This window comes from Oncorhynchus kisutch, linkage group LG14 (assembly GCF_002021735.2).
Source record: "Oncorhynchus kisutch isolate 150728-3 linkage group LG14, Okis_V2, whole genome shotgun sequence".
In the NCBI taxonomy this organism is placed as follows: Eukaryota; Metazoa; Chordata; class Actinopteri; order Salmoniformes; family Salmonidae; genus Oncorhynchus; species Oncorhynchus kisutch.
In genome coordinates, this window is record NC_034187.2 from 50,520,790 (window position 1) to 50,536,767 (window position 15,978).

Here is a 15,978-nt window from a genome sequence, read left to right on the forward strand (position 1 = left end):
TTAGATGTGTTCAATTAACATTCAGGAACTCAGAATTCAGGAATTCAGATATCAAACAACAATACTTAGATAAACTGGAAAGTAAATTTGGGTTGTTGGGTTGTATTTTTGAAAAAGGTCAATCAATATATGCTATTTTGGCTTCTCCCGCATAATAATGTAGATCTTCTCTGTGTAGATTTTCATATTTATGGAATGGGTCAACTTGGCACAAAGCTTTCTTCTCTAATGAAAATAGAACTATGGAGCAGCACACTTTTATCACCTTGTATATTTCCTTTTTACCTGGGACTTGGTTCTATATTTAGGGACCCAAATGATTATAAAAAGTTACGCGACCAAACTAAATCGGCATCCATTTTTAGTTAGTTCCCTCTCGAACTTATTGCACTATTGTCCTATTTCTAGAATATTACTTGAGCTGGTGCCTGGCATATAGAGCAGTACCACATCAGTTACAATGAAGCTCAGCTCTATTTCAGCTCTACTTTGAAGCACCATCACAGAACATGGTGGACGATGGCCCCGTGATAGAAGTAGTAGGACCAAATGGTGTGTTGGTTTTGTGGTTAACTAAAAGTTAACTTCCATAACCTTCCAAATATCACATACAAATGAGATGGAGAGTTGAACTATTTGGTAGTAGGGGTCAGAGCTGGGCTGTGTATCATTCTATTTATCGATATGATAATTCAGTCAACATATCATAACATGTATTTTTGTCCATATCACCCTGCTGTTTTAGGGGTGAGTGAATATGCAGTACAGGTTAAGGGTTGTAGAGTGTCAGATCCAGCTAAATTATTTAATTTATCCTGGTAAATAATTAAGACCGTGCCATTGCCAACATCATTTCAGGTACTAACAAGGACAGCTCATATAGATATGTTTTCATTTTATTAGAACAAAAATCACATTCATCTTGTGCTCTGAAAACTGTACATTTACAACAAGAGAAACGCAAAAAAAGTTGTATTCTAACAAAAAAACTAAGGGGAAGTGTAGATACAAATGGGTATTTGATACAAGTAACTCGGGGGGGGGGGGGGGGGGGGGTATGTATTGGGCGCTATGGCTAGGAAGGAAGAAATAGGGGACAGGAAAGATTTTGGGCACATACTGTAGGGTAATATGACAAGATGATCCAAAACACTATTACAGAAGACATGAGGTTCAGTTATTCCACACTGTGAGGTATGGAATCAAATCCGTTATCCTGAAGCACAGTTTTTTTAGATATATTCTTATAGGCTATTATTAATTCTATATAACATCTGTTTTTTAGAATTACAATAATCTACCAATCATAGACCTCCAAATAATTTGTAGTCTTACACTTCCACTCGGAACACAACCAAACCTCTTTTGAATGAATGAGTTTCATTACTAATACAGATTTGTTATACAATAAAGTATCTATATGCTCTGTAAATGGGAGGAACACGTTATAAAAGAGTATTGAAACATCTTAAGAAAAATCGGCCTTATAATCCTGATATCAGTCCTGCTTGAGCATCAAGCGCCCATCATTTTGCACGAGTTTCACACTGATGGTTTTAAAACACATATGTTGTGTTGAAGTCTTTTAGTAGCTGGCACTGCGGAAGTGAAGTCATGTCGTTTTGGCAAGTGCCCGACGGCTTCTAGTCCTGGGCTTCTGTCTGCAAGGCTGCATGCGTAGCAGGATGGAAACGAGATCTCATGGTGGGGGCTCTTGTTTATTATGAACCCGGAGGAGCCTGCATTCTGCCGCCAGCTGAGGAGGAGTGGTGGGAATCGAGTGGTCTTTGTCCACCACTTCCTGATGATGCCGCCCAGCAGTTCCCAGAATGCACTGCTATTCCTGTAAAAAAAGCTGGTTGTTCTTCCAGTCATGTCATGTGCCGCGGAGGCAGAATGCTGGCAGAACCAGGGTTGTGCTCCCACCACCACGCTGGCTGTCCCAATGCTTTGCAGTCCTTTTTTGGGGTTTCCAATTCAAATAAAATATTTGAGCCTAATGATATATACAGTGCAAAAAACTGTAAATTCACCAGTAGTAAGATATAAACTCAAATCAATGCTAAAACAATCAAACAATAATACAGATAATAATAAGAATGAGAATCATAATAATATAACAACATGATAATGATAATAATAAGAATGATAATCATAGTACTATAACATGATGATGATAACAATAATAGTAAGAAGAAGAATGAGAATCATAATACTATAACAACATGATAATGATAATAAGAATAATTCTCAGCTCTGTAAGCATGATCAAGCATTGATTGATAAACCACCGCGTTGAGTCAGACCCCAAGTCTGAAGGGAGTCCAGACCGCTCCTCTTGCCTTGTCCTAGCTAACTTGGAAGATGCCTTGGCCACAAACACAAGCGTACAAATGTTACGTTTGGTTGGAGCTCCCGGGTAAAGTGAGACCCAGCGTTTTAAAACGAGTCAAAGGGGCACGTTGACTCCATTTTAACCATGTCGACCACACCTCTCCTGAGTCCAGGCGGTAAGAAACCTCTCAGTGGTCGGGCTGCGAACAGAACCAGAACCAGTCCTTGGAACCAGGGAACCATCCGTCACTACCTGACACTAACCGCAGGTCAGAATCACAGTGCTTCTCTAGTGTTGCTCATTATCAAGTCCCTGCTGGAAAACAAATCCCCACAGCACAACACAATAGCCTCCCTCCTTCCATCTCTCCATCTTTCTCTTGCTAAGGGTCTGAAGACATGGATTCTGGGTTCAGCACTCTCTCAGCTCTCTCTACCCCTCCTCTCTTCACCTGTTCATTATTGGCTTCCTCTAACTCTATCCACGTGGATCCATGGCTCTTCTTCTCCCTCAACCAATAGAATAGGTGACTGAGGTGGAACTATAAGGAACAATCTCAGACTTCTCCTCTCAGACCTCCGTCTGCAGGTCGATGATGTCCTGGCTGACCATTGGGATGGTGGCTCCAGCCTTCTCCCACTCCACCTGCTGCATATGCATGGGCGACGCGGCCAGGGGCTCCAGGTCCTTCCGCACCCAGGCGGGGGGCGAGTGCTGGGTCCTCTGGACACCTTCCCAGGGTCTCTCCACCTGTGGCAGTTGCTTGTCCTGAAGAGGTGAACAAAAAAAGGCCATGAGTATTGGTATCATCAATGGGCCCAAATTGGATTTGGGGATAGTCCAATGAAATAAAGCTGGACCTAATATTGTAATGAAAATTGTGAATTTGGTTGATAGGCAGATCAACGGTCAGTCATTGTAGTCTTTCCTTGTTTAATCCAAACAACTGTCAATCGGCTTGCCATTACCTACCTTTAAGGTAACTTAAAAATTGCTAATATGATTGCGTAATGTGGATAAACTGTTCCTCTCATACTGGGGAGCTAGTGAAGCATTGCAATGCTGAGTATGCCCTATTTACAATGCCAGAAAAGGCATATTCAGTCAGTTAGACCAGTATGGGTAATAGGACTCACGCTGTGGTTTGTTTTGTCACTTCCTCCAGAGGACACACTCCATCTCACAGACTGTTAGAAAAAAGAAGAAGAAAAAAAACATCATTATTTAAACATTCTTAAATGCAATTTCAATAACCGCCGAGGTCAATATGGTTGGCTGAGGTCAGGTTTTCTTCCAGAACAATACTCTTATGTAAATAAAGACTCAGCATGTCTGCACGACAAAGATGATTGAAGATGTTGCATTGCTTGGAATGGTCTCTCTCATTCTCTATTAATGTTGTCTAGCCTAGCAACTGCCCATTTATTTTCTGCTGCATTTAAACAAAAAATGATATTAACTGTATGTGAATCTGTGTGTACACTGTAAAATAGATGCCTATAGGATTATTTACCTTGCTGTCTGAAGCAGGGGACTCTCTGTCTTGTTTCTCAGCGTGATGTAATTTCCTGTTGAGGTCCTGGAACATGTTTTGGTGACGTTTCCTTGTGTGCATTATCTTCTACAGGACACATAGGAATAGTAAGTCAGCAAATGGCACAAAATGACCCCATTTTAGACAAATGTAATTTCTTACTGATGAATTCCATCCATATTATTGGCTAATATACAAATATACACTTGAGATTGCTTACATTCAGCTCTTTGACGTTATTCCATGTTTATTACAAGTTTACAGATGTGCTATTAACATGATAATACAGTATTTGTTCTATAACAACGTTGTCTTGGTTACATAATGATACATACCTCGAAATCTAATTCAGCGTAACGGGACTTCTGTCTCTCCAGGGAGCTCATGGACAGTGTGGAGATGGTCTCGCTCTTGGACATCATGGAGTTCATTGAGTCGAAGGTGTCTCCCAGGCTGCTGTGGGTGATGTGAGACTCGCTGGACATGTTGTGGATGTTCTGGACGGGAGAGTCCCTCTCCGAGTAGGACACGCTGACCCGGTCGGACGGTAGCGTCTTGAGTCCGAAGGCAGCCTGGGGCTCAGCGAACGGCCCACTGAGATGAACCAGCCTGGTCTGTGGAAGCTGCTCCACACTGATGTTGTACTTGGACGGGTCCTCTTTGGCCTTGCGAAGGGTGGAGGTGGTGTTGGGCAGGAGCAAGTAGCCGCTACCGTCGGGGCAGCTCCCCTCCGCCTGGCCACGCGCCAGGTTGGCGTCCAGCTGCTGGAAGAGCTCGCCTTCGCACACGTAGACGGGTTTCCCGCAGGAGGACGGGTCCATGCCACCATGCAGCCGGGTCTTCTCCCTCTTCAGGGTGAGGGTGTGGCTGGAGTACTCGGGCACGGCCTGCATGTGGGCCTTGGTGGTGTGGGAGGGCAGGGTGTGGAAGTTGGAGCTCATGGGGAGGGGTAGCTGAGGTGGGAGGGGCATCTTCTCCTCACAGGAGGAGTTCATGCCACCTGGAATGGAGAGGAGGGTCGGGGCAAATAGGTAAGAGAGTGCACTGACAGTAAAATGATGCTGGGCATGTCTGTTGATTCACATTGATTGAAAGGATGGTCAAACGTAAATAATAGATTTAGAAGTAATCAAAGTGCTGAAATGTTTTCCTTAAGTAGCAACCTGCCTCTAAAATATCTTCATTCTAAATGGACAAAACAAATGACCTCCACGAATGATTGGAGGGCATTTAAGTAAGTGAATGGAAAAATGGTTAGGAGAGTAATGAAAGGAAAGAGGCTCACCAGGTCTGTTGGAGTCAGCGTCCTTTTCGAAATCAGACTGTAAAACAAAATACAAAGAGATGGTTTCATTAGTACTGATTGAAAGTGTATTTACTTTTACATTGAAAACACAAGTTTCAGTCATTCATAACTATGTTATTCCGACATTATAAGCATAAACAAAGACACTCACCATGAGCTGGGTGTGGTGGCTATTTTGGAGGGAACTGCCAGAATCTCCATTGCCATCGTCCTTACGGTCAACAACTCTGCATTTCACTGCATCTTGAACCTATGAAAATAGTGGCGAAATGACCAAACAGTCAGCTACATTCGGAAACACCCTTCAATACAAACCAAAACGTAGGAAAATAACTTCCGAGGTGAAAACGTTGTGCTTGCCTCTCTACGCAGGATGCAGTGCACCATGACGATTATGAACCCTTCCAGGGAGTCAAAGACCGCAAAGAGGATCTGGAAGAGAGCGGAGCGGCGGTCGGTCATGGCCAGGACAGCGGACATCCAGGTGAGGGCCAGCAGGGGCAGAATCACACAGGAGCTCCACAGTGACGCTCCCGCTCGCTCCTTCAGTTTGACATCGGTGATGCCGTCCTTGGACACCAGTTTGTTGAAGACCAGGATGCCAATTACCATGTTCACCTGTTCAAAAGAAGTTAAAGACACAATGAGTGAGACAATTGTAGTGAGCAATGAGCTATGGCTAACAATATGGCTAGCTGGTTAGAAATTGGTTGAACTACCATATGTCATAAGAGAATGCATGGTAAAGCATTCATTAATAAGTATTTTTTTTATGTATTTCGAAATGATTAGATATATAGGGATATATACCAGAACAACAGCAGCAGCGGGCCCAACAAACGAGTAGAGGAGTCCACCCTCCAGAGAGAGCCAGCAGCTACAGGGAACAGACAGAACAAGAGCAATTATTACATGAGCTGGAGAAAGGGAGTTCGCGAGAGAGAGAGCGGAGGGAAGAAGGAGAGAGAGAGGTGGGGAGGAAGAAACAGATTTAGGTTCAACTTACTAGTTGACGGTGCCATATCCCTTAGCCTTGGTAAATCCAACAGACACAGCCACCACCAGAGCAGGGAGTCCTATAAGACAGAGGGGGAGAGAAGGAACAGAGTTAGGATTGAACAAGAAATAAATGGCAGAAGTACAGGAAAACGTACAGCTAGAATGTCCAAAGATGGTTGAAAGAGGAAAGACAGACACATAGACATAGTAACAGAGTCATAAACAAATTATTACTTTATTTACACTTTGAATGGGGATGCCCATTCTAGCAATTATATTTCTATGGACAGAAATACAGACAGAAAACAATTTTTTAGGGCACGTACCCCAGCCCAAGCAGAGGAAACGCTTGCGGATGATGCGGTTGCGCAGACGGCCCGTGACAGCCATGTAGGACTGCCATGCTTCCGTCAGCACCCAGCAGAAAGATGAGAGGAAGAAGAAGTGAAGGAGGGCGGCCACCACTCCACACACCACCTAAAGGAAGGAGGGAAAGAGAGAAAGAGAGTGAGAGAAAAACGGTGTCAGTGGTGTGGTTCATCTCCAAGGTCTCAAAGCCATAGAGAAGGTCTCAAAGCCATAGAGAAGGTCTCAAAGCCATAGAGAAGGTCAAAGCCTTAGAGAAGGTCAAAGCCACAGAGAAGGTCAAAGCCATAGAGAAGGTCAAAGCCATAGAGAAGGTCAAAGCCATAGAGAAGAAGGAAAAAGAAGAGGGGATTGGTTAGAATTGTGCCATACCTTGTTGCGGGCTTGGGTTTGTCCAACCAGAATGAGGGCATTGGAGCAGATAATGGAGAGGCAGAAGTTGATGAGGATCACCGAGCGCTCCGAGCGGATATACCTGGAGGACGAAATGGAGAGAGTGAGGACGGTGGGGAAGACGAAGCGTGTTGCGCACACAAAGACGTGAAATGTGTTAGTGGTTTTGCTTCCAGGGGGCACTTACTTCCAGACGGAGACATAGATGATGATGAGGAGCAGTAGGGTGAGAGAGGAGACCCCACAGCCCACGATGAGCGTCACAGAGGGAAGAAGATTCTTCTCCATGTTCTGTAGAGAGGAGACAAGACAACACAATACGTTCCCTTACTACGCTGCACACCAGCAAACACACGCACATGAAAAAAGGCTAACACATGAAAACACGCACACACACACACAGGCAGTGAGTCTACTCTCTGCTGCGCTATCTGCAACAGCAGACGGCTCCCTGTGGGCAGACAGCTGAATGGCACAATTAGGCCACGGCTAAGGCAAGGTGACCCCAAGGTGAACGTGTCAGAAAGATGGAGCGGCGAGCCAAAGACTCGGCCCGAGGTCACTGCGTTTTCCCATTGAGCTTTTGAACCAGCAAATGAGGCATGGAGGATACAGAACATATATCTCCCGCTACTAAGCAGAGGGAGAGAGAGAAAGAGGGAGAAATATCCTGGGCCTTCCTTACAAGCTGATATCTGCATGGATTTATATGCCGCGGTGCCTTTCTATGAGGGGATATTTACTGTGTCTGTGTGTGTGCCCAGTGTCTTGTTACCCCTCCCTGTAGGAGTGGACAGGTTATCACCTCCCACGCCTCTGACAGCAGCTTAGTGCCCTACTAGTGCCCGCCTGTGTCTCAGACCTGGCACACTGAACCCTTAGCGGCGGGCACACGGGAGAGGTCTCGCACCCTGTTAGCCCTGATGCTGACTCACCTGTGGGGCTACGAGGGCGCCAATACTAATGAGAGGGACCCATTGCCCCCCACCCACTCCCACCAGCTAATTGGCTGGGTCTTCGTCCCCGTGCTTTGAATAGACTTTGGAGGAGTTGAGTTAATTTAACACCATAGATTAATCTGCATCACTGTGGTGCAAATGAGACGCGGACAAACCATGTTCAGGCGCCCAATGTGGAAGCCTTCACAGGCGAAGAATCTAATGAGGCATTTTGATCGGGGTTAGGAATTGTGGCACTTATAAAGAGGTTTGAAAGGCTAAGGGGTGAGCTAATTGCCGAGGAAGGGAAAAAAAAAGCAAAACCAATGCTTCAAATGTGATAAACCTGAGGTGCGAGGAAAGTGAAATTGGCTACGCCCTCCAGTGGATTTCTATGATAAACCCATCAAGTGTTGTGTCTGTAGCATAGGAAATACCACAAGAGCCACATCGCTTTGGCATTGCAGATAATGCAGATAATGCCAGAGAGGCTAAAATGGGGATGAATGCGGTGCCTTGGAGGGCCATCTATATCGCTATCTGCTCTCTGCTCTCTGCGTGGACATACCTCATATCACAGCACAGCTGGCAAACCCGGGCCTACGGCTGCCAAATGCTAAATTAGCACAGCACATTTGTTTAGAAATCTATCCAACTACATCAGAGGCTCCCAAACCAGATGGCAGATAGCGGAGGGGTGAGCTGAACTGCCGTTTGCTAATGCCAGGGAGAAAAAGAACTGTGGCAGCAGTATGCTAGCTTCGCTGCCTCCCTCCCTATATGTCTGTCTATCTGGGTTGATGCTGCCTTTTGTCCATGGGCAACTGAGTGAAACTGTAATCCAGCGAGTTTGATCTAAATATGAGCCATGTCTTGCTTTTGCCCTTGAAGGAGCCCTTGAAGTTCCCATTTTCTCCTAAACCTAAAATCAAGGACAGGAGAAAAAAAAGAGTCCTTTATGGTGCCTATTAAGTGTGCATTTTCATTTGTGATAAGGGTTGATTACCCAGTGCGCACCGCTCTAATTGGGGTCCAGTGGACAAGGTTCTCTCCACTGACTAACTAGGTGGGCCACTCCTGCCTCTTTGACCATGTGTCCAAGACGTTGGTGCAGGGTCCAGGGAGCAGACCGTATCAAATGAGAACTGAAACACTGCAGTGTCTGGCTGTTCTCTCCTCTCCCATACAGCTGGCAGCCGGAGGGACAGTATTGAAAATGTCTACAGCACACATCAAAGGATGATGGGGCGGGTGGAACCGTCTTTGGCATTTTTCAGAGAGACTTGATATGCGACCCGTAGGGGTGGGGTGGAAGGGAGGAGGATGGGGGGGGGGGGGGGGGGGGGGGGGGGGGGGTGTAATAGAGGATTCAGAGGTATTGGCAGGCGAAATGATTGGCGCAGCTGGCCGTCGACTATGGGGGGCAGGTAGGGGTGGCGGGTTTTGATGTCTTCTCACAAACACAGGGGGCGCTGTAGCTACCTTTCTCTTTTCCAGACCGGCAACAGAGACCAAACAAATCGATGACAACAGGTCTAGAGACAAACAAAGCCCAGATTGCATCTCTTATGTTCAGATTGGCAGCATCTTTTGCTAGATGCAATAGAATCATGCAGTCCAAGCATACCGACTGAGTGACTGTGCATTGTGTATAGTCTTTGACATGCTGTATATCTATTCTGCTGAGCCCACTACAGGTGTGGGCAATTAAGCCGATCTGAGACAAAAACCTGCATTTCGCTGAATTGTAATAGCCTGTCCTATCTGTTGATTGTCAGTGTGGTTTTGGTCATGGTGTTTCCCCCCCCCCCCCCTCAATATCTCAGTTAGCTAAAATCACACAGACCAAGCTTGCTGCTGCAGAAGTCGTTACCAGGGCAACTAGAGAGTGAACTGCTATGGAGGCACAATCTAAACTGGGGTAAATTACACTTTGCCTTTGCGCAATAGAGCTCTTTGAGTATTGATAGAATGAATACACTAATCAAAGTATATGTTCCACCAAGTCAATGCATGCTGTGAAAACTATGCAATGCAATCCCCTATGAATTTGAATACCCAAAATGCATGAATGAATAATCTTGATCAAATGGAAAAATAAATTTAAAGGACAAATGTAGACACATTTCTGATATGTAGAACAATTTCTGATATGATTTTTCAAGTGACGCCTTGTAGCTATTCACTCTATTTGTAGGTCACAACGAAACCATTTAGCTTTATGTTTTTAAACATGAATTTATCAATTTCATTCAATTGATAAGAATGACACAGAATTGTCTCCGATTATTAATGCACACACGGGAATGTTATTTGCACATATTTGAATAAGACAGTGAGTCTAGTTGAAAACCAACATTCAAATGTAACGATTAGGGCTATTATTAGCCTACCATTAATCGATCGTTATTTTGATAGAAATGGCATTCCGTATCGAATATCGACATGTTACTTGCACAGTTATTTGTCTGACCATTCAAATCACCAGTCTATCAAACCTATCTATGGTCAATGGCACCTGCACAGAGACAAAGAGGGGGAGGCTGGCAGCGCGAAAAACAATTCGAAAAACAACGCCTACTGTTTACATTGAATTCTTCCATCACACACACATAACGAACGTTAACATTGAAGGAACACAAGGTAAATAAGCGCAACACCTTACCATATCAGGGTTCAGCCGTGCTAAAATGGCGAAGGTGGAGAGCCTGTCACAGACGCATTTAGTTCTGAAAGAATCAACAGCGACCGCTCTGCAGCTACGCGCAGACCAAGATCCAAGCAGCGAAGAACTGCACAGGGCGAGAGTGAAAGGGAACAGCGGGTTATGAGAGAGGAAACATAATCTGAGAAATGTCTCAAATCAACCTCTCCATCCCCCCAAAAAGCATTGTAGCCTAGTCTATAATAAGACCACGTAAAATATACCCGGCATATTTGTAATAGCAAATCACAGGTCTTTCAGTTTTGCATGGTAATTTGAAATGCAGAGGAATTCATATATCTGATATGTGATTGATAAGATACGTGGTATGTGTGTGAGTTTTAATCCAAATCTAATTTCTTATTACACAGAAATGATATAGGAATTAACCTGTTGCTTTCACAAGAAAAACAGTTTTGTTATAATAACTTTGAGTGTAATTGTAGTTCTAACACTTGAAATGGCAGCCTTGCTATGGGATGAACACACTATTGCTGCTAATACTATACCAAAAACATAAACAAGAATCTGTCTAATTTATATTCTTGACCATCTTTCCCAAGAGGCATTAAATATGAGATGGTGGACACTGGATATCCCCAACAAGCCTACAGTCAATACACTGAAAGAGGAGGTTGTAAATGAGAATAAAAATTTTCTTGCACACTTTCTCAAAAGTATGAGTAAAATAAGAAACATGATGGATTTCACCGGTGCCCTTCTGCTAAACCATGCATGGCCGTATGGTGTGGGCATGGGAATTGCTTCACGCATGACCTCTAAGACTGCCATAGGGTCTTCTCTAAACCTTTTGAACATCTACTGTGTATAATTTTAACTCTCAGTCATTAAGATGGCCACTATGGATTTTCCATCCCAGAATATCCAGTTTTAGGTATGGAGACAAAGGGCAACATCTTGTCATCAATGACCATTAAAAGGCATTGTAATCAACAATCTTAAGACGGCAACAATCCCTTTTCCACATCATGAACGAGTGGTTATGGGGATAAAGTTATCTGGCTGCACTGTGCAGCAGCAGACGCTGCCACCTCGCAGCGTTTCACATGATGTGAGTGTCAGGGGGGAGAGAGAAGGGAGCGAGGCATTGAACCGTGGCCCCGGGCACAAACTGGTGAGCCTGCCTGAGCAAAAGGCTGTGATTACCACCACCAGCCAGCCCCCCCCCTCCCCCCCTCCCCCCAGACATTAGTCCACACACTGTCGAGCAATAGCAGGAGTCACTGCAGTCAACAGCAAAGTCAACTTGGAGAGGAGGCTTTGCTCTGCTGCCAGTACAGTTTAATGCCTGCTTGCCTGCTCGATTTCTCAGATCACTCAGATGGGTCAGAAGTTGTGAGGTGAAGTGGAGGGTAGACTAGGCATTGTTCCTTGGTATGGTTTGTGTAACTGTGCGATATCTGACTGTGTAGCTTTGAAAAGGGATCAGACAGAGTATGTTAGCTTGGAATTAGTCTAATATCTAATACTAATTGCATGTCACTGAGAGATGGACACGGACTCTAGAATAGCCTAGCTTAGCACTTGGCCTCAATCTGTGTGTCTGTAGCATAGCATAGACAGTTGGGCGTGAATGGACATGTAGAATAATGGCATTTCCCCAGTGAGCCTGCCTCAAAACCAAACAAGTGCTCCTCCACAAAGTAAACTTTGACCCAAACTCTGATCGAGGGCTTCTCCCTCTCTACCATTTCCCCCTATCCTCCCTCCATCTAGGCATTAATCACATCTGCTGTCTAAAATGAAACTAATTTGGCTGGAGGCACGTACCCTCTCCCTTGTCCTACCCTCCTCCCTTCTGAAAGTGTATGAGTGAATGACATTTTCTCCTCTACCTCTTTTTTTCTTCTCTTGGGCTGCTTTTCTCAGGTGGGGAAGGGAAGGGATGCGGATGTGGACGAGGCCTCAGCTGAATGCATTGCAGTGCTTATCTGAGCTCCACAAGTGTACAAATCTATCTAAATGCAAATGGCCCACCTGTGCTTCAGGAGGGCACAGTACAGCTGCCTCCAAAATGACAACCTATTCCCTATGGGGCTCTGGTCAAAAGTTGTGTGCGATATAGGGGATAGGGTGCCATTTAGGATTCACCCAATGCCCCACGGTGATTTTTAAATTTTAATTTGACCTTTATTTTACTAGGCAAGTCAGTTAAGAACAAATTCTTATTTTCAATGATGGCCTAGGAACAGTGCTTGTTCAGGGGCAGAACGACAGATTTTGTACCTTGTCAGCTCGGGGATTTGAACTTGCAACCTTTCAGTTACTAGTCCAATGCTCTAACCACTAGGCTACCCTGCCACCCCAGAGCTGGGGGTAAGTTGAACAGCGGGGGGTATTCAGGATGCATTAAAATGCATCTAAACATCTTTTTTTTAAAGTCCATGTGTCACTTCCTGTTAACATCTATTAACTTCTAAAATGACCAAATGGACACGGGAGAGATGGGAGAAGAAGAGTTGCCATTGTCTTTGGATGATTAGCTATTATCGGAATTAAACTTTACATAAATTTTGCCTCTGTGTTGTGTCCCTGCCTAGTTAGTGGGGTATGAATGGATCCAGATGACTTGTTGATCCGTGAAAGGTGTCACAGGGGGCTCTGAGGATAAGAGCGGCTGTTACCCTTAAAGCCCAGAGAGATGGGTCATGTCAACATAATCTATTGATGCTCTGTCCCTGCTTGTTCTGGAATAATCAACTATCACCAAATGGGTTGACAGAATTATGAAAAGATGGATATTTATGAATGTGAATAGACAAACGGGATGTAAACAACATTAGTCACCACTTACGTTTCACTCTCATCCCAGGAGATGCACGTTTCATTGATGGTGTCCTGGGAAAAAAATAGAAAAGGCGGGGTAAGGATCTAAGGAAAAGGAAATGCGTGGGATGCACAATTGGACAATCTATTATCACATGCGTGAGATGCAACAGCATGGCGCTAACCACCATCCAACGTTTCTTTCCCCACACCTACTGCACTAAAAACATCCACTCCTCATTACCGCAATGACACAAGGTTTATTCATGCGACTTAACGTACTGCTGCTTGTTTAAAATAAAATAATAACAACGACAATACCCTTAGGGGACTTGTAGTTCTAAAGGGCCATTAGGTGGGTATCCAATGGGAACTTACATTATGGAGGTGGGGGAACTCGATTTCCACTGGGGTGGAGAGCAGACCTGGGGTGGGCTTGACCACAACCGTAACTACCTTCGAGTTGAGTACACTGCTGTTACTGAGGAGAGAAGAGACAGGACATTTGGTCAAACAAAATGTTTGATGGGATAAATTGGCAATCAACGGCGAATACTTCAGGGGAATGCTAAAATGGTTTGAATGGGGTTTGTACAGTAAGTAACCATATGCCTGTAAATCAGTCCCGTGCCTGCCAGGGTTTCACTGGAGTAAAGTCTACCTTCCCCCAAGGTGTATCAAGAGGGCACTGTAAAAGTGTGCTAGAATAGAGTAGGAGTTATTCAGTAGGAAAGTCTTACCTTTGGAAGGATAGGATGGAGCTGAGGTTTCTGTACAGAATGATCCCTGTCACAAATGCAGTGGTGCCCTCTGTCACAGACACAAATACACAATTATTATTGTTATTATTCACTAGGAGAGAAGAAAACAGTGGGTGTCAACAAGAGCAGGCGAGAGCTTCGAGGTGTTTTGAGACTCCGCAGAACGGTTTTGTTTTACTGTCTGCTATCGGTTTCTTCACACAAATACGTACACGCATGTGTATCTGTAGACTATCTGTACCATGCATGCATCAGTGGTTGTGAATGTACACTATTTAAATACAGTGTGTATGCCATTCTCACCGAACTGGTCGATCGACAAAGCGTCGCGGGAGACGGTGATCTTCTCCTCTGAGGTCCTGACCCAGTCCATCATGCCTCTCCATCCTTTCACTGGGAAGGTGAAGTCGGTGGTCATGGCTGTGGGGCGTTTATGGATGCTCAACACTGGAGAGGAGAAAAAGAGATGGAAGGTGTTGTGTCAAAGAGTGTCCCTGGAATACATGGTGTGTATAGGATACTGCGACTCCCTTAGGGTCTGGTAAGTGAAGAGCCAAAGACAGCTATGGTTTCATGCGTCACACATAATTTCTTTTAACTGTCTGGAGGAGTTGCTGCTGAATCCTGTGTGAACTGGGATTGTGAATGTCAGCTTTGCTATAGTCAAGGCGGCATGGCAAGAAATAAGTGTGAGTTCTACAGTTTGGACAGTATGTGCCTTCTCTGAGAGCTTATGTAAAACCCAATCGGATTCTAGCTTCCTCCCACGTAATTGGTAACATGCAGGATGGGGTTTATCTTTGTATCTTTGCATCTAGCTCATCGCATCTAGCTCATCGACTCGGTATTGGTACTTCCTGTTACTAGCCATGTTATTTTCTGCTCCCTATATGTAGCCATGTTATTTTTACTCATTCTTTTTATTAGTTATTCACTGTATATTTATTCCTCGTGTCACTATTTCATTTTTTATTTTTTCATTAAAAAAATATATTTTAACTCTGCTTTGTTGGAAAAGGACCCCTAAGTAAAGTATTTCACTATTAGCCAACACCTGTTGTCTAAGCATGTGACAAATAACATTGTATTTGATTAGATTTGTGACATATTTCAGATGCTATAGGACAAAACTATCTTGAAGATGGATTGCTACTAACGGGCCTGCCAAAATGTCACAGTGATAACAGATACATTTTTTCTTGTTAATCTAGAACCTCTCTTCGGTGACATGGTTAAGATTGATGCACTCTGTGGCCGGATAAAAGGTAAAGACAAATCACAGTGGGATGTCAGAGCAGAGAGCTCCTGCCAGGAAAAATGAGGGGCTCACCTAAATTCTCCGTGACTTCATAAATGTCCTGGAAGTCCTTCATCTGCATACCGATCATGTCCACAAAGTCCTCGACGAGCTGCAAGAACTCCTTGACGTTAGCGCCCATCTAGAGGTGAGTTAAAGTGGAGGGAGGGAGAGAGAGAGCGAGAAGGAAGAAAAGAGGAGGGGAGACCATACGTTTAGATAAAGGAAAATCAGAAACATCCAGGGGTTGTTTGAAGTTGGTTGAATGAACGTCATTACAACGAATTTACAACCAGAACTTGTTGTTGTCCGGTTGAAATTGCGTGACTATTACAATGCCAGTTTGGCCGGCTGGGAGACTATTTGTTTTTCATAGCATCGCTTATCTATGCTGAGCATAAAGAGGAACAATGAACGTATACGCCTTATACCGCACTGTATATGTAATGCCTTTCATACGGTATCTTAGTCTTTCACAATACCAATGTTCCTGAGCAGTGAAAAGCACTATCATCGACTGTGGAGCCTCCTAACTTCCGGAGGGACATATATGGGCAT

General features: G+C 44.4%; 1 protein-coding gene across 2 annotated transcripts in view; it reads right to left on the minus strand.

The window, feature by feature from the left end:
• Positions 1-876: 876 nt before the first annotated feature.
• LOC109903749 (adhesion G protein-coupled receptor B1) overlaps positions 877-15,978 on the minus strand; it is a 31,918-nt gene continuing 16,816 nt past the window's right edge. For both annotated transcript variants that reach the window (XM_031788519.1, XM_020500651.2), the window contains exons 13-30: positions 15,454-15,562; positions 14,427-14,570; positions 14,103-14,172; positions 13,741-13,843; positions 13,391-13,434; positions 10,537-10,663; positions 7,121-7,224; positions 6,913-7,015; positions 6,501-6,651; positions 6,182-6,251; positions 5,986-6,052; positions 5,536-5,793; positions 5,327-5,425; positions 5,155-5,191; positions 4,205-4,869; positions 3,849-3,956; positions 3,472-3,522; positions 877-3,103 (exon numbers count right to left, since the gene is read on the minus strand). In XM_031788519.1, coding sequence (XP_031644379.1) covers positions 2,906-3,103; positions 3,472-3,522; positions 3,849-3,956; positions 4,205-4,869; positions 5,155-5,191; positions 5,327-5,425; positions 5,536-5,793; positions 5,986-6,052; positions 6,182-6,251; positions 6,501-6,651; positions 6,913-7,015; positions 7,121-7,224; positions 10,537-10,663; positions 13,391-13,434; positions 13,741-13,843; positions 14,103-14,172; positions 14,427-14,570; positions 15,454-15,562 — 2,508 coding nt within the window. In that variant the 3' untranslated portion in view covers positions 877-2,905. The remainder of the gene's footprint in view (positions 3,104-3,471; positions 3,523-3,848; positions 3,957-4,204; positions 4,870-5,154; positions 5,192-5,326; positions 5,426-5,535; positions 5,794-5,985; positions 6,053-6,181; positions 6,252-6,500; positions 6,652-6,912; positions 7,016-7,120; positions 7,225-10,536; positions 10,664-13,390; positions 13,435-13,740; positions 13,844-14,102; positions 14,173-14,426; positions 14,571-15,453; positions 15,563-15,978) is intronic.